The sequence below is a fragment of the Pteropus medius genome, unplaced genomic scaffold (genome assembly GCF_902729225.1).
Source record: "Pteropus medius unplaced genomic scaffold, Ma_sr-lr_union100, whole genome shotgun sequence".
Classification (NCBI taxonomy): Eukaryota; Metazoa; Chordata; class Mammalia; order Chiroptera; family Pteropodidae; genus Pteropus; species Pteropus medius.
The window spans coordinates 2294846-2316124 of NW_024347790.1; the positions used below are offsets into that span (position 1 = coordinate 2294846).

A 21279-nucleotide genomic window follows, 5' to 3' on the forward strand; every position below is an offset into this window, starting at 1 on the left:
CACTTATATGTGGAATCTAAAAATAAAAAAATAAAAAAAAAAAGAACTCCTAGCTACAGAGAATAGACTGGGTATCAGAGGCGGGAGGTGGGGGATGGAGAAATGGGTAAAGGGGTCGAAAGATGCAAACTCCCAGGGATGGGAAGATAAATTAAGCCCTGGGGTGTCATGTACAGGATAGAGAATATAGTTAATAATACTGTATTGCAGATTTGAAAGTTGCTATGAGTCTATCTTGAAAGTTCTCATTATAAGTAAAAAATTCTGTAATTACGTGAGATGATGGATGTTAACTAGACTTACTGTGGTGATCACTGTGCAATACAGACTTACATCGAATCGTTATGTTGTACACTTGAGATTAATATAACGTATGTCGCTTATATGTAAACAAAACGAAACAAAACAAAAAAATGAGCAAATAAACAAATAAGACCAGAAGGGGAGAACCCAAGTGTCTGCTGTATTAATGACACTCAGGTACAAGGTCCTACCATCTCAGCCATCTTCCAGGTGGAAGTCACAGGGTTTGTACTAGCTCCAAGGGATTTCTTTTCTCTTCTTTCTAATCTTTTTTTCCTTTGTCTTATCTCCACTCTAGCACCGCATCACCATAGGAACACCTTAGGCTTCCTTGTGTCAGCCCAAGTGGCCAGGTTCCCAGCTGTTCCCTGAGAGCCCCTTTAGACCTTGGTTTAGGGCTTGGTTGTTCACACAACATCAGGGCATCATGCCGTTCGAGAAGCTGCAAACAGCTGGGCGTGTATAGACCAAACTGGAACGTGGCTCCGGAGAGAAACAGAGAGGCACAGTCTCCCTAACTTTCACACACTCTCCCCTACGTCTGGCCCCCTCTCTTCCACACAAGGGGTTCTAGGGACTGGATTTAGGGGAGGGGACGAAGCGTGGTGAGTAACCGGCTATCTTCCCAAAGAGGTGTGCTAGGGATAGGTGCCCTGGGGCTGGCTTTCTCCACACCAGGAGGTGACCTAAAAGCCACCAGCAGTTTGCCAAGCAGCATTCAGCTGAACTCAATACATTCAGATCAATGAAATACATCATTTTAGCTAATGGTCACTCAATCCAGTATCACTTAAAATCCTGTCAATTCACTCTAGAGAGTCTTCCTGCACGATCAAATACGCTTCTAGAGCCTAAAAGAAAAGGCAGGGAGGAAAATTTCTTTCTTTCCTCTTTCACAGTCTGAAGCTCATGGGTAGGAGACAAGCAGTGACTCCGAAAAAAGTTTGAAAACCATTATCGAAGGCACAGAGAAGGACTGTGCCCTGATTTATATGTGATAAAACTGATTATTTGTACATAACTGGGCAATTAAGACTTTGGGATGGCAATTAATCCTTTAGATGACACAGATTCGGGAACCCGAACAATCAAGAAAGAAAAACATAGAAATAATCATAGGGCAATCTTTCCTCAGGTAAACATAATACCAAACAGCAGGTTGAGCTCGTAATACACGTACAAACATTCATGTGATGTTTATTTACATCGTCCTCCTTTTTTGTATAACGTGAAAGAGGAATAGTCAAATGACCTTTATGGGAACCGAAGTGACGGAGCAGGCAAAGCCTATTCCGAAGGCTCCTGAGTGCCCCTCAGCCCTGGCTGCCTTCTTCCCGAGGGGTCCCTGTTCCCTTATTACAAATGTCATTGCACTCGTGATACACTCGACACCACTGGTGCGTGTTCAGAACCCTCCTGTTCAACAGCATGAACGTTCCCACGTCAGTAAGACCGAACAGGGCAAATTATCCGCGTCTTTCGGAATAACTAAGATGTGTGGCTGCTAAAAATCTGCGTATAGGAAAAACCACTCCATTAAGCTCAGAACCAAGAAGTAGGGGGTGGAGGAGACTCCCTATTTTATAGGTACTTTTAAAACGTCCATGTTTCAAGTGTGGGGAAACTAAAATTCTTATTACTGACAGCCAACGTCACTACTCAATACTTATATTTTAAGAAGAAAAGTATTTTGCGTAAATTTCTAATCTGCGGTATGAGTTCTATAAGTAAAGTGTGTTTTGTGTGGTTTTTTGTTTGTTTGTTTGTTTGTTGATAACGCGGCTTTGCTGGGGTGGGGGAGGCAAAGGAGCTTACTTAGTTTGGGTACCGGCTGTGTGTCCCAAAACTGGTATCTGTGTTCGGCAGCCTCATCGATGTTCCTGGCGGGGCCCTGGCACGCGGACAGCAGCTCCACTGCCCTCTGGACATCCTGCAGCTTCTGCATTGGAATGGCAGGATTCTATGACAGCAAAGACACACAGACACAAACCATGACGAGCCCGCCGCCGCTCCAGAACCCGGGGCAGAGACGCGCGCCTCTGCCACGGGGACGGCAGCCGGAACACACACAGCCCTCCTCCAAGCCTGGCCAGGGCCTCGGGCTCACGTACGCTCACGTGTTAAAATACGAGCGGACATATCGTGTTAAAGACTACGATAGCTCTACAGTCTCACTGGGGCTCTGACAGTTTGAGAAATCTGAAGGAAATCGAACCACCCTTTGCTTCGGTTGGTTTCCCACCCATCTGCAAAGGGTCCTGACCATCAGTCATGTGGGCGGAGCAGCAAAAGGGAGTGACATGCAAGGCATGCACCATCGTCACACAGCAGCAGCCAGCCAGCCACTAGCCCTGGTGTCACTGTTAGGGTTAATGCTCTGCAGTAGCAATGTGGGGACAAAGGAAATAACTTCTAGAATGGAATCGAGGCAGAGAGGGGAATGTTTAGCTTGTTAAGGAGAGAGAGAAAAAGAGAGAGAGAGAGAGAAAGAGAGAGCTAGAGAGAGAGAGAGAGAGAGAGAGAAAGAGAGAGAGAGAGAGAGAAGGAAAGAAATCTGCATTCAGCACTGAGCTGGGAAGGAAGTGGATCAAGAAAGGAAGCCTGTAAGGGCGCCTTCCTCCCACACCACCCTGCCCTCTCCTCCTGCTCTGATGGTCCTCCAGAAACAAACCCTCCCACAAGGATGGGCCATTTCCTCTGTCAATCAGATCCTGGGCACCACTCCTAGCCTGTTCTCCCCAACTCAACGTTGGAGGCTAACCTCCTTTTTTAAGTAAAACATATTCTCAGCCTATAAAATTGATGTACCTTTAAATTCTAAACTTCTCTCATCAAAGCCAACATTCGTTATTTCTGAAGATTACCCAGCTTTTTTGGGGGGGTGGTGGGGGGAAATCCCTCAAATAACGTCATGCTATGTGGAAAATGAGACTATCTTGGAAATGAGTAGGACCTGGGACTGAATATGGAAATCGATGGTTTTTTTCAATATGCAAAATTGTTGATTAGTTTTTGAATTCTGATGCCCTGTGAAGACTGGCTCTTTACTATAGCTCAGAAGTGGCTGGAAGGAATTTCAGAGCCCTTAGGCTTCCTGCATGTCAACAAGCCATAAAGACCAAGGAAAGGGACCAGGGACCCTTGGTGATTTACAAACAGCAGCTCTGGACGTCTGCTCAACTTTGACCACGATGTGTGTGGTCTGCAGCAAAGCCTTCAACCCGGAGCTTACTTGTTTGACACAGTACAAAACGGGGTTTATTTCGTACAGACCGTCCCGTGGTTCCTTTACTAACTGGGTTCCTTTAAGATTCTTGCCACCACAATGATTCAAGGAAACGAAGTGCGGGAGTCTAACCAGAGGTAGCTTCAAGTCTTAATGTCTCCCCTTGTAAGCCTAAAGCATCACCCAGGACTGCCCCAATTCTCGTAAGCTCTTACATTTTGATTAAAATCTAAATCGCAAGGCTCACATCTCAATTACACATATGACTAATTTAACAAAATACTTTGCTGTTCTAATTCATCGTGTTTTTTGATTTCTCCTGTTTGGGTCTCTTTTGAACCTCCAATATAAAAGCAACTGGTTTCTAGCAAAGAGAAATTTGCATCCGTTTGAACCCCGGACAACACAATCTGTTAGGAGCCTTATACCTCGAATGGGAACTAAGCATATTCCAGCTAATGATGCGTGAGCATGCATCCATTTATCTTAACGAGGGCAAAGCAGAACCCACTCTTACAAAAAATACACCTGCAGTGTCTACGGTGAATGTGTCACGGTAATTCTTCTTTCCTGAAAGGAGTTAAAGCCCCCAACACTAATATATCAAATGCAAACTGTTCAACACTCATATATCAAACGCAAACTATCCTGTAAGAAACGGGAACGAGCATCTTTGTTCCAAGGAAGCCAGTGCTGTCCTGACTCCACAGAGAACTACTCAGCGTGCTTTCTACTCGACCTAACTAATGAGCCTCACCAGGTTGACCAGCGGTGTTTACGTGAAATCGCCATTTATGAATTATTTATATCCCCCTGCTTTCTTAAAGCACCATTTTCAAATCCACGGTGACAGAGCAGTCAGGAAAACTCAGCTACGATAAATCCTTAAACCTATCCATCCACCTGCTGTAGTAGGACCACCTGGGGAGAAATGAATTAGCGTTAGGAGAAGCGAGCGGGTACCAACCCCGCGTTAGCTTCCCACTATTCTACTCCTGTGTAGGAGTCAGACAATTTTCTTTTCCTCTCTCTCTTCTCTTTGTGAAGTACATCGGTTGTACACTTCGCCCCCTATTTTGCAAATCTAATACTTATTAATGCAAATTTAATACTTACTAGGAAGAAATGTCTAACTCCTCTACCACTAAGAAGTCTACAAGAATCTAGATAAATATCATTTTATTGTGGTTCTTGAGTGTACAACAGAATATTCTCTAAACACAGTCCACTATAATTTACGGGGTTATCTAGAGCTGGCATCAGCTCAAAAAAATAAATTAGAAAAAAAAGGAGCTGAGTTTTAAAACACACAGTGAAGAAGAACCCATATTAAAACAATTTTGACTTATTCTTAATTTAAAAAGAAAAGAATTTCTCTACCATATCATGCTAACAGTTCCTCCAGCTTTGGCTGGCTCTAGTTTCTTCTAAGTGACCAGAAATAGGAGAAGGCCTCGAAATCACTAGGGGTACAGAGATGGTAGGAGCTGATGGTGATGACAGAAGCCATAAGGAGAGAGTCACAACTGCATATAAGTGACCCCGAATTTATCTGATGAAGCAATGTTTAGAAATGGAAAAAACAAATCTTGCAAGCTTATGGTGTACCTTATATGCGTTACCTTGGAAATTAGGTCCAGTGGATAGAATATTTATTACCTGAGAACCAAGGTGAAAAACTAGGGAGGAAGACTCCATTTTCTTCTCACCCCATAAAGGCGGTCAGGGGAAAACTGGGGCAAGAAATTTTCCTTCTCAGTGATTCCTGGTCCTTACATGTAAAACAGGCAACAACAACAAAACTACCTGCAAGATTCACTTTGTGCGTATACGCAAACTCCGTACAAGAAAAAAAAATAATAAACCCCACAAAACTTGCATAATGAGCATCCCTGCCACGGAGGCAGAGTGCTTAATAACGTAGAAGCCACTTAATAACAAGGATCTACCTGTAACCTCACAACGGCCCCGTGAGTCGGGGACAAGGCATCGTCCCCGTTTCGTAGATGAGGAAATGGGCTTAAGGATGGGCAGGACCTTGGGCGAAGGCCGAGCTTGAGAGCCTCGGGGCCCGGGCTCCCCACTCGCCTCCCGAGCCCTTCCCACTACACCACACGCCGCGAGCATGAAAATAGCTCTAGTCCATGACAGCTAGTTCTGCTCCTCGTTACTGTGAGTGTCTTGCATCAAGAAGGCTCTGTGCTTCCCCGAGTCTGGCACGCACGGCCTCTGTTCACAGCTGGGGTGACTGGGGTTGGCTCTACAGACGGGGGCACCTGCCATCTGTACCACCGGATGTACTGATCTGCCAGCACGAGGCCCAGCCTGACAACCTCTGCTTTAGTCAAAAACGTGTCTTCAGGGGGAACATTAGGAGCGATTTCCCACCCTCGGCAAGGGAATAAAGAACGGCCACCGAAGACTGGTCCGATTCAAAGTCAACGTAAGACTTACCTGTGGCTGCTCCTGCTGAAATCTGCTGCCAGATGGTGTTGTGCTATTCAGATAATTAGACAGACACCCAGAAAAATTAAAACGTGAATATCTTCCGAACTAAAAGTCATCAAATATTTAGTGTAACTTCAAAAAACAAAACCTAACCGCTCACATTGAGAGTCTGTTCTACGACTACAATCTATAAACTTAATTTGCTGAGAAATGGGAAAAATGCAGGCGGTCTCCTCATACATACAAAAGCACAGCGTGTACGTCTTAGTTACCTGGGTGCCTGTGTCAGTTTTAGGAAGGCTGCAAATACCCTCCGATTACTATCGGCACAGTCACGACCAAACCCTAACTACACCTCTGATCCGACAGGGCGCTGAGCTCACATGCATGAGCAGCTACACAGGCTGAAATGAAACAGGGCTCTCACTTTTGAAGGCTGCTGAATCTTAATCTCCTGGGAATCAGATGCAGAGTCTGACTTGGTGCCTCCAGAATTTGGTTTCTCCTTTTTTCTCTTCTGTTTCTTCTTTTTCTTTTTGGCACCCAAGTCCCCTCTGGCACTTCTGTTAGGAAATTCACAGGGGGTAAAACAAAACAGATCGTTATATAAAATGGATCATTTAGAACAACACACGTTACACGTAGGAGAAAAAAACTATGTTAGGATGTGTTATCTTGTGATTTATAAGAAACATGTATATTTGATCATTCAGATGACCAAAATATATTATTTTTCACATATACTTGGTTTTTCATTGATGGTTCCTGACTCAACAGCTCCTAAAACCTTTGGACTTTCCTGAATGATGACAGCTTAAATGTGTCTCTTGTGTTAATGAGGGACTTTTGGAAAGCACCTAGGGACGGTGCTGGTTGCCAGTGGAGCCAGTCATGTGATTAGAGGGTTGGAATTTTCAGTGCCACCCCCAACATCCAGGGAGGAGAGAGGGGCAGGAGAATGGCCAGTGATTTAACTAGTCGTGCCTATGCAAAGAAGCCTCTATAGAAACCCATAAGGACAGGGTTTGGAGAACTTCTGGGTTGGTGAACACGTGGAGGTGCTGGCACGTCTGGAGAGAAAAGAGAAGCTCTAGCCCCTCCCCACACCTTGGCCTATGCATCTCTTCGCCCTGAATGTTCCTGAGGTGGATACTCTTAGCATAAACTGGTAATCTAGTAAGTAGAATGTTTCCCGAGTCTGTGAGCTGCTCTCAGCAAATTAACGGAACCCGTGGAGAAGGTCTTGGGAATCTGATTTACAGCCCGTCTGTCCGAATTACGGGTTAAAATCTGGACTTGTGACTTATGCCCGAAGGCATAACCTGTGGGATCTGATGCCATCTCTGGGCAGACAGTGTCAGAATTGAGTTCAACTCTCAGACACTCTGCTGACGTCTAAGAATGGCTTGGTGTAGTGTGAGGAGGTAAGTGGGAAATGAAATTTAGTCGGATTAGGAAGTTAACAGGACGAGTAACTCAGAAGAATATCAGTCTATACTCTTCATCCCGCAGGGTGCTGAGAAGTCATCTGAGCAGGAAAATTGTAGATATAAACCGTATTTCACAACAGAAGGGAAACAGCTTTCACAGTTACCACAACGCCACTGCTCTATTTAGCCTTTTAAGGGAGCGATACATGTTATCAAAGAAAATTCATTAGAAACATCTTTGAGTACAACAAACCACTAATCTGGACATGACAGAACCAAAGAAACTGCTTTTCTGCAGAGGGGTACATTTTTCCTGATATAGACTTTTCCTAGACGGATTAACAATGAAAAAAACTCCAAATGAGGAAAACATTTTTTTGGTAAAACACTTCTGTTTGGAACCTTTGTCATCTTCTGCGTGTCCTCTTCTGAAAGCAAATGAGGCACAAAGAGATTTAAATTTTCCATTTATTTGGGCCTATCCTACTGTAATGTCCCCAGAAGGTCAATTAAAATTCAGAGTCAGAGGTTATTATCTCGTTATTGCCCGACGTCGGAAAAGTGATGGAAATGACCAGTTGCATCTCACTGTTCTCAATTAGCCCTGTTGGTCTTCACCTGTTCTTTCTTGAATTGTTACCTAATTCTCAAATACGTATTCATCACATAAGACACAATAGTTGTTCCAGAATATATTCTTCCAAAATTGTCTGTCTTCTCTAAGCATGCCTTCGTTCTTACTATGAGTAAGTTTTAAACAAAAACTGATTCTTAAACATACTGAAACTTGTCTTTTTCCTCCTTCCATTTCACAATATGTCTTGGACTTCTTCCCAAGGATATATTGCGCTACCTCGTTTCTTTTTAACAGCTGGAGAGCATCCCATATGTGTAAATACGTCTACTTCACTCCTATATTAGAAATGCAGCTGCCAGAACATATTCTGGTACTTACATCCTTGTTCATTCATGCTAGCACATCCAAAGGTGGACATGCTAGGTCAAAGGGCGTGCAGAGTTTTAGTTTTAGTAGATAATTAAGACTGCTTTAATAAATGTTAGATCTATTTCCATTCCACCAACAGTAAGTCACAGTCTCCGTTTCTGCAGGTAAGGAGCTTGGAAGTCATCATGCCGTCCGAACAGACTGAGAAATCAACAGTTCTTCCTGGGTCTGTAAGAGCGGCAGTGACACAGGACAAACTGCTACCCTCAGCTGGGAGAGACAGAGAGGTGAATGCAGGGAGTCACTGCTCCCCAGAGCAGACAGTCACCAGCTGAAACCACCACAGGAACCGGTGCCCAGCTAGGAAAACCACTGTAACTGACCAAGTGCTGGAGGGTACATGGGGACAAGTCTGAGCATCAAACACTCCAGGGCTCTCCCACATTTTTGTGAGTTTTACCGTGAGGGGGAATCATTTTGAAACACACCAGAGAACTCTGTTCTTCCTAAGGATGTCTGCCCTCGGGAGAAATGAGGCCCCCAGGGCCTGACCTGCCAGGGGCCTGACTGACCTCGGGACACCCGACTCCAGCCCATTCTCCTGTCCTACCTACAGTGGGGAGGAGAAAACGGAGACATCCTGGTGAGTTCACGGTCCAGGGGCCCGGGCTCACTAAAAGACTGGGCCTGGTCACAGGACTATAGAGTGTTTCCCAATCCCCCACACCTCACCACCACATCACTAAAAACCGATTTTCAGCAGTTCCTTTTACCCAGTTTATTACATCTGGCTATCAGGAGAAAAATTACAAGGCATACCAAAAGGCCAAAAACACAGCTGGAAGAGACAGAGCAAGCATCGGAAGCAGACATGGCAGGGATGCTGGAATTATCAGGATGGGAATTTCAAACAACCATGACTCATATGCTAAGGGCTCAAACGGACAAAACAGACAGCATGAAGAACAGCCGGGCAATGTTAACAGAGAGGTGGAAATCCTAAGGGAAAAAATGACAGAGATGAAAAACACTAACAGAAATGAAGAATGCTTTAGATGGGCTTATTAGAAGACTGGGCATGGCTACAGAAAGAACTTCTGATCTTGAAGATATAGCCAGGGGAACCTTCACAGAAACCCCCCCAAACTGAAAAGCGAAGAGAACAGAACAGAACAGACTATCCGAGGACCATGGGACACCTACGAAAGGTGCGACACACACGTAATGGGCATTCCCGAAGAAGAAGAAAGAGAGGGGGAGCTGAAGAAATATTTGACGCCATAATAACTGAGAATTTCCCCCAATTCGTGTTACACACGAAACCACAGATCCAGGAAGCTCAGAAAACATTGAGCACGATAAATGCCCTAAAAAACGACACCTAGGCATATCATTTTCAAACTATAGAAAAACAAAGACAAAAAATCCTGAAAGAAGCCAGAGCAGGGGAAAAAACACCTTTGCCTATGAAGGACAAAGACGAGCAAAGAAAAACGTCAGTTTCCCCACTGCTCTGCCAGACTGAAATATTACCTTTCTTTTTCATCCCCGACAGTTTTACAGGTAGAAAAAAAATCTCACTGCAGATTCGACTTTTCTTTATTTAATCACAAGTGAGGCTACACATGTTTTCATGTGTTTATTGACCATTTATATTTTTCACGATTTGTTCATTCATAGCCTTTTTCTGTTAGCCATATTTTAAAAAAATGGATTTGTAGGTACTCTTTATATTAGCATGAATAGAAACTATCGTTTATTAGATATTTTTACTTTGGGAACTTTAATCTCATTTAATCTTTGCAATAGACCTATGAAATACTACTTTATGGTTAGATTACTTTGCCTAGTTTGTTATCTATTATTTAGATTACAAATACTTTACCCAGTTTATTTCTTTAGCTTTCAGCTGTATTTATGATATCTTTTCCTGCAGAGACATTTTAAATTTTTATGGAGTCTACTATTTAAAAATTTTCTCTTGTGGCTTCCTGGCTTTTAAATCTTGCTTTGAAAGGCCCTCCTTATTCTAAAATTATATAAATATCCTTTTATACTTTTCCCTCTGTTTATGACTTGGCGGGGGGGATTCTCTAATTCATTTGGAATAGAAGGTATACGATGTGAAGTACTGTGTCCCTATTTTACAAAAATACATTATAAATACACGAAGCTCCTTAAACCATAACTTGTTATTACTGGGGACACGTGGTATCGCCCAAAGACTAACAATCAGATATAATAAGAGGTGGGCATGTCTACTTCTTGCAATTACATTGTGAGGTTCTCCCTTGGCCAGACACTACTCCAGTTTCAAAACATGTCTGATAATTCTTCGATACTTCTCCCAACAAGAAGTGAGGTCTCTTCCCCTCCCCCTTGAATCTGAGCAAATCTTATCCGTTTGCTCTTAACACAGAAGAAGTGACACTCTGTGACTTTAAGGCTAGGTCACAAAAGGCCATGCAGTTTCCACCTGGCTCCTTTGGGATGCTCACCCCTGGAGAAAGCCAGGAGTCATGTAACAGGTCTGACTGCCCCGAGACCACCAGGCTGGTAGACAGTGCAGCTCAACTTCCGGGCAGCAGCTGGCACCAGCCAGCGACCGCAGGAGGGAGCCCTCTTGGACCATGAGCTAAGTCAAGTCTGCAGAAGACTCCCCAAGGCAACATCTGACTGCACCTGCACAAGAAGCCCTAGGTGAGAAACTGTCCCCCAACTTCCTTACCCACAGAATCTGCAAGCACATAAAGTGGTAGTTGTTTTATGTCACTAGGTTTGTGATGGTTTGTTACACAGCAATAAAAACTTAGAACAGAAATTCGGTATCCGAAAATGGAGGGCTGTTGTAACAAAAACCTAAAACTCAAGGCACCTGCATCACGACCAGGTGGAAAGGCCCTGAGGAGACTGTTAGCAGAAGCCAGATGGCCTCCAGGAGGCTGCTGGTGAGGCCTCGAAGAAAAATAAAGAAACGGTATTTCAATGATTTCTTCATTTTCAAATAAAGAAAAAATTTAGAAAAGGAGGTCCCTGTTATGTAGTAGAGGGACGTTGATAAAACTGCTGCCAGGAATAATGTGGAAAATAGAAAACGTATCTAATGAACTTGACGATCTAACTAAAAAGATTTCTGGGCAGAGAGCTGAAAGTGCTGGCTTCTCCCCACTGACTATAACAAAATGAGAGAGGAGCGCTTAAAGAATGAGCTGCTCAGGTTTTGAGTGCAAGTTAGGGACTATATAAACCCAGCCAGTGCTTTCTAGATTAAAAAATAAAGCCATACTTTACCCCAGCATCTCCAGGAGGCAAAAGATTTGCATATTAAGAAAGAGTCTCAGGACAGAGAAAGTCAAACCTCACTGGCCACGTTGACCCTTCGTTAGGACGTCAGAAAGATCTAGGTGCTGCCTCTTTGACCTTTCCAATCAGACAAAAGGCCCTCTAAGCTACCGAAGGATGTGCCCTGCATATCCTCGCTAACCGATCCCGCCTCTGAGAATCTTTGCCCCACAGCAGCCTCAGCAGGAGCCCAGGGAAGAGGAAAGCTTATCTGCAGGAGATTTGTGGGTGGCTTTTGCCAAGTGGAGTGGATTGTAAATTAAAGCACGAGAAGCCCGTGACACTTTTAAAAGAATGACAGACCAGAACAAAATGAAGAGAGGCCTTTGGACCCTCAGCCTTTTATAAGCGGGAAGCAGACGCAGAAGGCTACTCACTCAACTGCTAAGTCAGTTTCCTTTCAGACGGACGACTCAAAGGGTGCAACCCAGAGCCCAAAGGTCAGAGGCCAGAGCCATGGAGAGCAGCTCCCCAAAAGTAGGGCTGAATTCGAATCAAAGAACCGGTGTCAGGTTGCTAAGTTTTGGAACGGCTCAGACCACAGATGGGGAGGTGTTCTCTATCTCCCCCTTTCTGGATGGGGACATCTACAGTGGCTGTCCTGCGCCTGTCCACTGTCTCACGATGGGTGGAGGGTGGACGATGCAGCAGCTCAGTTCATGGGTATTCGGACCCACCGTGAGGGGCCTCGAACACACCCAGCCTTGGCTTAAATGACAAAATTTTGGACTTCAAGCCTGAGCCTAAGAAATAAACCAGAATACGACATAATTTGGGGGAGGGCCTCAGTTAGGGCAAATGTATTCTGCATGTGGGAGGACATATATAATTTTTGGTCAGAAGATGGATTGTGGTAGTATTCAACATATGCTCAAATTTTTAAGACACCCCACCCCCCACCACCACAATGAAAGACAAAATCTAGTTCCGCTCCCCTTGAAATTCGCGGACAGGCTGGTAACACACAACCAATCACTCACGACAGATGTGTCAATACGTGACTTCCGAGTCTAGGTGAGAAAAGGCCACGCAGGTCCCGCGTGGTTCTCATAAAACATTCTCTCCTTCAGATGACCTTGAGACCCCTGCCACGCTATTGAGACCACAGGTCGGCCCGCTGCGTGAGAAACAAGCTCAGCTCGGCCAACGGCCAGCATCAACGGCCAGCCCTGATGAGCTAGCTTGGGTGTCTAGCCCTTCGTCTGACAGAAGCCCCAGCCGAAATCTGATTGCAACCACCTGAAGACCCCCAGGGAGATCCCATCCAACCGTGCTCTTTCCGAATCCCCTACCCATGGGATCGGATCTGCGGGCATAATAAACCGGTTGCTGGTTTGTTAGACAGCAATAGTCACTGGAACATAAAGTACAGCAAGAACAAAGAAAAGTCCTGTCCTATGAAGCATCTGTTGTTCTTAAGGCAACAGATAAAACACAAACGGGAGGCCTACGGGAAATTAACCAGACAGGGCCCGTTAAGTGCGCCACCTAGTGGCTGGCGTGGAGGAAGACGGTCAATAAATAACAGGTACTGTTATTAGTACACATTTAAACATGTTGTTTCCACAGCCAGGACACCCTTCTTTCCGTGTCCCCGCCAGCTGCTTGTCATTTAAGATGCAGGCCCAGTGTCACCTCCTCGGAGAAACCTTGCTCCTTCCCTCATCTTTAGTAGGTGCCTTAACTCAGGGGACCCCTTGCCATCTGCACATCCTTCCAAGCCCAGTGTTATCTGCTGTCCTCACTGGACTATATGCGCCTTCAGAACAAAATTTCTCTCATTTCTTTATAAAATAGGTGAATAGAAAAAAAGATATATTGGTCTCTTTCCCCGGTTCCTGGCACAGAGCTCCTAAAATCCTTGTACTTTCCTGGGTGACAGGAGAGTCTTGTTCTAATGAGGGGACACGGTGGGCTCCTGGACGGGAGCTGGTCACCAGGAAGACCAAGCCAGGATTAGAAACTTGGAATCTTCAGCCCCACCTTCCCCTTCTCCACAGAGGAGAGGAGGGCTGACGATGGAGTTAATGAGTGATCAGGCCCACTCACGAAGCCTCCACAGCAATCCCAAAAGTACAGGGTGCAGAGAGCTCCTGGGCTGGTGAACACGGGCAGGTGTGGAAGGGGGACACACCTGGGGAGGGCGTGGGAGCTGCTACCTCCTCTCGCATTTGTCCTACGCGCCTCTCCCATCCAGTGTTCATCAGTATCCTTTACCATACCCTTTATAATGAACTGGTAAACAGCAAGTAGATGGTTTTCCTGAATTCTGGGCATCTAAATTAATCGAACTTGAAGGGACTTGCGGATGTCATCTGAAGTAGGGAGGAGGCAGCCATGTAGGATCGAGCCCTTGACCCATGGGACATGATGCAACCGCCAGGTAGATAGTGTCGGAAAGAGCTGAGTTCCTGGACACCCAGATGGAGTCGCGGAATTGTGCGGTGTAGGAAAAACACCCACATCTGGTGTCAGAAGGGCTGTGTGTGACAGTAGCGTGAGAATAAAGGAGAAACGGGGGGGAACTGGGTTTTTCCTACTCAGACGTGTGGTAAACATCATTCGTGGTCACCGGTATTTTTTTGCGTTTGCTTTAATACTGTTTATTAGCACAGTAACAAATGCAGACTTCAGTAGTTCGCAGCATACAGCCAATTCGCCGAGCGAGTTGTATTCCACGCTTTACGGTGAACAGCTTAAGGCATTTTACTGCAGGTTTTCATGATGATTCAAGCCTCTAATCTTTTCACAATATATTGGCATACAAAACAAAAACACATAACTACTCATTTCCTACCTGGTATCTTACAGCCACGTGTCCATTAGACGTACATATAAAATGACAATCCCTAAAAACTGTTAAATATCAACGTTCCCTTCCAAGAAGAGAAAGCAAGTTCCAATTTTTTTAAACAAAAAAGTATGTCGTCTCAGAAGGACTTCGCATAAACAGCCACGTGTGTCACCTGTACAAAATTAAGCTGCTTTGCATTTACTGACTACAAGCAACTGGACCCAAATGTCTACTCTCCCCTGTTCTACGCTTCAGCTAATACTGCAGAACAAATGACGATTTTATTATTTATTTACTTGTTTATTTATTTTTTTAACGCCTACAGCACCTGGTCTTCCTAGGTGGTCTCCCATCCAAGTACTAGCCAGGCCCGACCCTGCTTAGCTTCTGAGATCAGACGGGATCGGGCTTGTTCAGGGTGGCATGGCTGTAGAGACGAATGACAATTTTCAATGTTGCTACTACCCATTCTGTCTCCTATAGTAAGCTCATCTTAAGTTACAACAAAACCTTAGGAAATAAGACTGAATAATATCTGTTACAGAACTACCCTACTTTTTACCAACATCCACCCCTTCCCGCTCCTTCAAAATCATAAGCAGCTCTCTCTGTGGCACACAAATAATGTCAGAATTGCAAAAAGCCAATTTACGTGGCGTGGCTCCTGGGCCACTGTCTGGCCATCCTGTCACGTTCTGCTCTGTTGCCAGGGGGTCGCCAGGACTGTAGCCTGTAAGAAGTGAGCAGCCAGAAACGAGGACTTGAGAAATGGTTCGTGCCGGACTCCGAATATCTTTAGGTCCACGCACAGAACTAGACGATTAGCGTTAGAGCGATAGATTCTTGTCGGAAATGTAACCTTTGGTGGCTTGAAGCGATGTTCTGGTGTGAAAGTGATATCAAAGAAGACTATGCCACCTTCGTACATGGATCTGGTGGCCCTAGAATGGTCACTGTCCACTCACAGGCGTTATCGCCTTTGGGACCAGCTCTCAGGTGGGGAGCCTAAAGTGACATCTGCCAGTCCCTCCTGAATCCTCTCGGCGCTGGTGGAGAGGAGTCTGGAGTTTTGCTCATGCTGACTTTACTCTCCTTCTTGTTGGGGGTGTGTGTTTGTTTCTCCGTTTCCTGGCTGGAGGACGAGGGTGAGGAGGAGCTGGTGCTGGCCCTCTAGTGACTCCCCAACCCCACCCTGCAAATAGCCGGTCTCTGCGTCTGTCCCCTTGCGTCTGTCCCCTCCCTGCCCCCATGGTGGCTGCTGGGCCCAGCCACTGGGCCGATCAGTGTCTCTCTCACTGGGAGAGAAGAGGAAGGGCAGCAGCGGCACCAAAGACTCAGGCCGCTCACCAGTTGTTTCTGAATCCCCTCTCCGGCGGGCCTGGAGGGTATGATGCTCAGGCCTCCTGCCCTCCTGACGTGAGGCGTGGGCGGGCGCGTGGCTTAGCCAGTGGAAGATGAGCAGAGGTAACAGGTGTTCCTTCCACGTGAAAGCCCGGCCAGCCGTCAGACTTCTCTCTTTGCTCACTTGCCCTTCCAGCCAAGGCCTGCAGCCTTGTCAGGATGATGGCCTCGAGAGGTGACAGCGCCACCCTGAGCCTGTGTCCCCGAGTTCCTCTGTGGAGCAGAAGCCGCTGCCCGCACACATGAACTGCAGGCCGGAGACTCTCCCAAGCTCTGTTGACTTACAGGACAGAATCGTGGGGCTGTTTTTACCACACTGTAACTTAGAGTATCCTCACTGATAGAAAGTGCTAGCCTTCTCACCCGACACTTAGGTCACAAAAGGACTCTCGGTCAGTTCTCCATGTATTAAAATCATACACTTTTTAATTCAAAATGGATAATTTGTTCCTCTATCATGTTAAAATAGGAAAGGTACGTTCCACAATGAGAAACACTGAGACAAGCACTTGAACTGCAGCTTCGTACTTCTCTGCTCCCTTTGGGGTGAGACTGCCTTACTCTTTTTAGACCACTAGGGTACGCCAAGGGGTACCCTAGTGGTCTAAAAAGAGTAAGGCAGTCTCACCCCAAAGGGAGCAGTTCATTTTCACCAGGAGAATCAAATCTGCGCTATTGTATTGTGATGTTTATATTTAAAATCGTCTAGTGGCTAAGGGCTCCCATAAATATCTGACTCGCAATTGGGCTTAAACGAACCTATCACAGCCAGACACTGGAGTGTGAAATGTGCCATAGAGAAGTACATCTCCACTTCTCTGATTTGGGACTCTGAATATTTCAGGCTTTCCTCCCTCAATGCTCCCACGGCTGGTTCCTTGTAAAGCAGTGAATTTGCTGTATTGTGATTGAGTAATTGATGTGTGCACTTGTGTTGGTGTGCGTGAGGGGGGTACAGAAGAAAGCTATTGATATCTGTACCCCTAAGGTCTCTAATGCTTCCATGCCGACGCTAGTAGACTTTTATAACAAAGGCTTTGTGAATGAATGAGTGAATGATCTTGGCTCTTGAGGTGGTGCCAATCCCATATCGCCAGACAGTAAAATACCTCTGAAAGCTACAGTCCTCCCTACCTGGATGGTAAAGTCGACTGCAGCCTGTTATCACGTATTTCTTGAGCATCTACTATGTGCTCAGAATTGTGTCGGATTCATCAAAGACATGCCCTTGGGTTCAAAGCCCAGAGAACTATCCCTCTCCTGCCTCCATCCTTTAACTGCTGCCGGTTATGGCTTTTCTAGAAACCACCAGGAGCCCAGGAACTCACGGCTTTTCTACCCAATACACCCAGTTTAAAATATCTCCGAATTTCCAAGAAGCTTTCATCCAGAGGGATATAGGCTGAGAGGTGATGACTGGTATGGATGTCCATCCAGCTGGATGGGAATATCTCCACCAACAAAAAATCCAGAAATTTTTGTCTTAAATCTGAATCTTTTTTTTGTTTGTTTTCTGAAACAGATAAATTAAACTCATGACAACTGGAATAGATATAGAGACATAAAAACATAGCAGACTCTTTCACCAAAAATTCCTTAAATATGTTTATATCACCTATTCTATAACTTACTGGACACTTGTATAATGAAATTTTCGGTTAAGTTACATTTTAGGAGTTAATTGATACTATGTACACCCCCACACACACAAAGCTGTGTTAAAATTATATTAACTTATTTTGGTATAACGGGGAAACTGTTATCATTTTTGTTAACTCTGGTTTTTTAAGGTTTTATTTTTCCTCCTCTCTCTCATCTGAACTTTAAAAATAAATTGACAGGGACCAACAGACTTTGGCATGAAATTTACTACCCTTCCTCCAAACCCGGAGGTATCTGGCAGTATTTATACAGGGATGAGAAGCACTGCTTCACAGGCCCTGAGTGAGGAAAGCTCTCCCAGAAGCCTCGAGAAGAAAAGAACTGCAGGCATTAGCTACAGTCTAACCACGTGGTTTTGAATCCTGGCTCCTTTGGCGGCTACTCCTAGCTGTGTGACTCTGAGAACATTACTTAACCTCTCTGTGCCGTAACTTCCATACCTGTAAAAGAATGACGTTGTCAATAAATTCAAAACTGAGAATAAAATGAGTTAATACATTAGTGTCAGTAGTTGGCACATAGAAACCACTCGGTAAATGTTAGCTATTATTATGAATAGTCTGCTTTACTTTTCTTCATATAACTATTGCTAGCTAAAAATATATCGTTTATTGGTTTGTCTTTCTCTAACTAGAATGTAAGATCCATATGACAGTGTTTTTCCATTGTCTTCCTAGCACCTAAAACAGGGTCTGACATATGAAAGGTCCTTAATAAATATTTGCTGGATGAATGAGAAATCAATGTAAAAATCAATGAGGAGAAGATAAAAGACCGACAGAAGAATGGGCTGAGGATATGAATAAGAAGCTCACAAAAGAAACGTTAATGGCCAATAAACTTATGAAACGCTTTCAACCTCACCAGCAGTAGGAAAATAAAAATGAAAGAACTTCGGATTCTACTTTTTACCCATTGATTTGCCAAACGTTTTACAGTCTAATAATATCAGAAGAATGTAAGGAAAGGCTCGCAGGCTGCTGGTGAAATGGAAACTGATGTAACCGCTTTGGAGAACAAGGTGGCATTGGCACCGCCGCCAACATCATCACGGTCATCATCACAGCAGCTAACACTTGAGCACACCTACTGTCTCAGGCACTGTCCTAGGCACCTTACAGACATCGATCTTGCAAACCGTCACAGCGACTTTGTAAGGTAAGTCCTATCATAATTATTACTATTATTGTTTATTCCCATTTTATGGAAGAGGAAACTAAAATACAGAGAGGTTAAGTAACTTGTAAAGGCCACGTGGCGGATAACGGCAGAGCCAGAACTCGAATCTGGCCAGTCTGCCGCCAGGATCCTTGTCATTACTACACTATATTGTCTCGTTTATGCATTTTCACTGGCCGAACATCTTTTTAGACACTTACTGGTAATTTTTAGGTCCCCCTTTGTGAACTGCTTATCAGGATATTTGTTGTTGTTTATTTTTTAATTTTTTTTCATTAAGTTTTTTGGGGTAAAACTGGTTAATACGATTATATAATTTTCAGGTGTACATTACAATTTGACATCTGTATATTCTATTGTGTGTTCACCACCCAAAGTCCACTTTCCTTCAGCTACCATATATTTGATCCTCTTTACCCACTTCACCCTCCCCCTAAACCCCATATTTTGACCCCCCTTTACCTGCCCACCTTCCCTGCTCCTCCCACCCCCCTCTCTCTGGTAACCACTAGTCTATAGTCCATGTCCATGAGTCTGTTTGTTTGTCCTGCTCATTTGTTGCTTTCAGGTTTATATCCCACATATAAGTGATATCATGTGACTTTCAACTTTTTCTGTCTGGCTTATTTCGCTTAGCATGATTATCTCGAGGTCCATCCATGTCGTTGCAAATGGCAGTATTTCATCTCTTCTTATGGCTGAGTAATATTCCATTGTATATAAGTACCACAGCTTCTTTAGCCAATCATCTATCGTAGGACACTTCGGTTGCTTCCGTGTCCAGGCCACTGTGAATAATGCTGCTATGAACATCGGTGTGCAAATATCTTTTTGGATATGGGTTTTCAAGTCTTTGAAGTAAATACCTAGTAGAGGGATCACCGGATCATATGGCAGATCAATTCTTAGTTTTCTGAGGAAGATCCATACTGTTTTCCATAGTGGTTGTACCAATCTGCAGTCCCACCAGCAGTGCAGGATCTTTGAAATGCTTTTCAGTATCCTAGTTATCTTTTATCGAATTATAGCAGATCTTTAGTACTGTGTGTGTGTATCTGTGTTTGGGAAACTAAATCACATTACTATAGGGAAAGGAACTACAGGGGAGAAAACATATGAGGAGGTTTTGGTGCAGTTTATGAAAAACAGCAGAGGTGGCCCAAGGTGAACCATGGTGCCTCGCTGCTGATGAGAGAGAACGCACACCCATCGCGGTGGGAAGTCAGCCCAGGCAGTCACATTCTCCCGTGTACCAGCCATGAGACTGTCCTCATGCTGGATCAGGGGCATCCATCTGACACAAGGCGATCACATGGCCACTCAGCTCAATAACGGATTCTACCTGCAGTTCGAGTTCTTGAAGAAGTCACACGAGTGAGTGTGTTTTTGTCAGTGGCTCATCTATGCAATTCCAGTAATGACTTCAGCCTTCTTCTCCCCAAGAGTAATGTACAACCCAGAGCAGGAAGCTAGTCTTCCAGCCGCCATCATCTGGCTTCAGGATGCTCTGACCGAAAGCAAGATTCAGCTACCTCCTCAGTTGGGTAGCTTCATCCCTTTCTCAGCACACCCCTTCTCCTCTTGGGTGTGATGTAGAAACATCTGCCAGAGGTTCTTCAAAGTCACATCACCTCTGGTCAAAAGCACTCAGAAGACTCAGAGCTCAAAGCTGCCCTCAAGTTTACGGCCAGTGAGGGGCAGAGCCTGATAATGACCTTTTATCATTGTAAAGGTGAGCCAAGGAGGCAGGTGGCTGCAGTTACTGAGGCTGCAGTGTTAGGCAGAGGTCACGGTGGGACCGGCAAACAATTTCAATATCTACATGGGATACTGAGCAGCTGGCACTGGGCAGGGGCTGAACAAGGAGCCCTGGATTCCACCAGTGGCTGGTGCAGAATCTGGCTGGCTCCCTTGGTCCGGCTTCTGGTCTGCACTCCGTTAACCAAGTCCCCTCTTAGACATAGGGTTGTTTCCAAGTTTCTAGTTCTTTCCATTCTAACCATAATCTAAATGTGGGGAAATAAGTTCTTTCTCATTAGCCTTCTCTTTCCACGATTATTCCATGATCAAAAAACAAATTTGGTGTCTCTTTCCCATAAAAACACCAATTCTATTAAGAGTTCATGTTCATAATAAAGTTTTATCAAGACTCATTGACCAGAAGCTAGTCTAGTGTGAAGTTTAGTTTGTGAAGTGAGACCTGTCTTTGCAGGTTGTTCAAGATCAGGGTAAAGGAGAAAATATTTAAAATATTTAAGATCATTATACATAATTAAAAAATTAAATACAAATTGTTCAGCTATTCGATAAACAGATTTCTTAAAGGCTTATTTCTTTGCCTCTTAGGTAAAACTGTTCCTAAACATGAAATAATGAACATACTTCATGATGGTCCAAATTAGTGAAAAATTACCCTATTTCCTACAGCCTTTAATCACGCATGCTCACAGATGTTTTTCTGATATTAGAATAGCTGATATACTAGCTCCTACTTACCTAACTTTTCTCATTTCTGGCCCTTTCACAGTTTATTAAAGGAAGAGAATAA

General features: G+C 44.5%; 1 protein-coding gene and 1 non-coding gene across 15 annotated transcripts in view; both read right to left on the bottom strand.

Moving 5' to 3' along the window:
* NMT2 (N-myristoyltransferase 2) overlaps window positions 1–21279 on the bottom strand; it is a 57143-nt gene that overhangs the window by 24230 nt on the left and 11634 nt on the right. For 2 of the 14 annotated variants that reach the window (XR_005656017.1, XM_039877444.1), the window contains exons 1-4: window positions 7668–8781; window positions 6405–6540; window positions 5984–6026; window positions 2119–2263 (exon numbers count right to left, since the gene is read on the bottom strand). Coding sequence is in view for 12 of the 14 variants with exons in the window: in XM_039877444.1 (XP_039733378.1) it covers window positions 2119–2263; window positions 5984–6026; window positions 6405–6540; window positions 7668–7875 (532 nt within the window). In the remaining 2 variants the exon portion in view is untranslated. Of the gene's footprint in view, window positions 1–2118; window positions 2264–4286; window positions 4950–5983; window positions 6027–6404; window positions 6541–7667; window positions 8791–8841; window positions 8956–21279 lie in introns of those variants that run through there. The other 12 variants (XM_039877450.1, XM_039877451.1, XM_039877445.1 and 9 more) reach the window with 11 other exon arrangements.
* On the bottom strand, window positions 14806–14924 carry LOC120614745 (5S ribosomal RNA). Its single transcript, XR_005656061.1, has one exon. It is a non-coding gene; the product is annotated as a 5S ribosomal RNA (ribosomal RNA).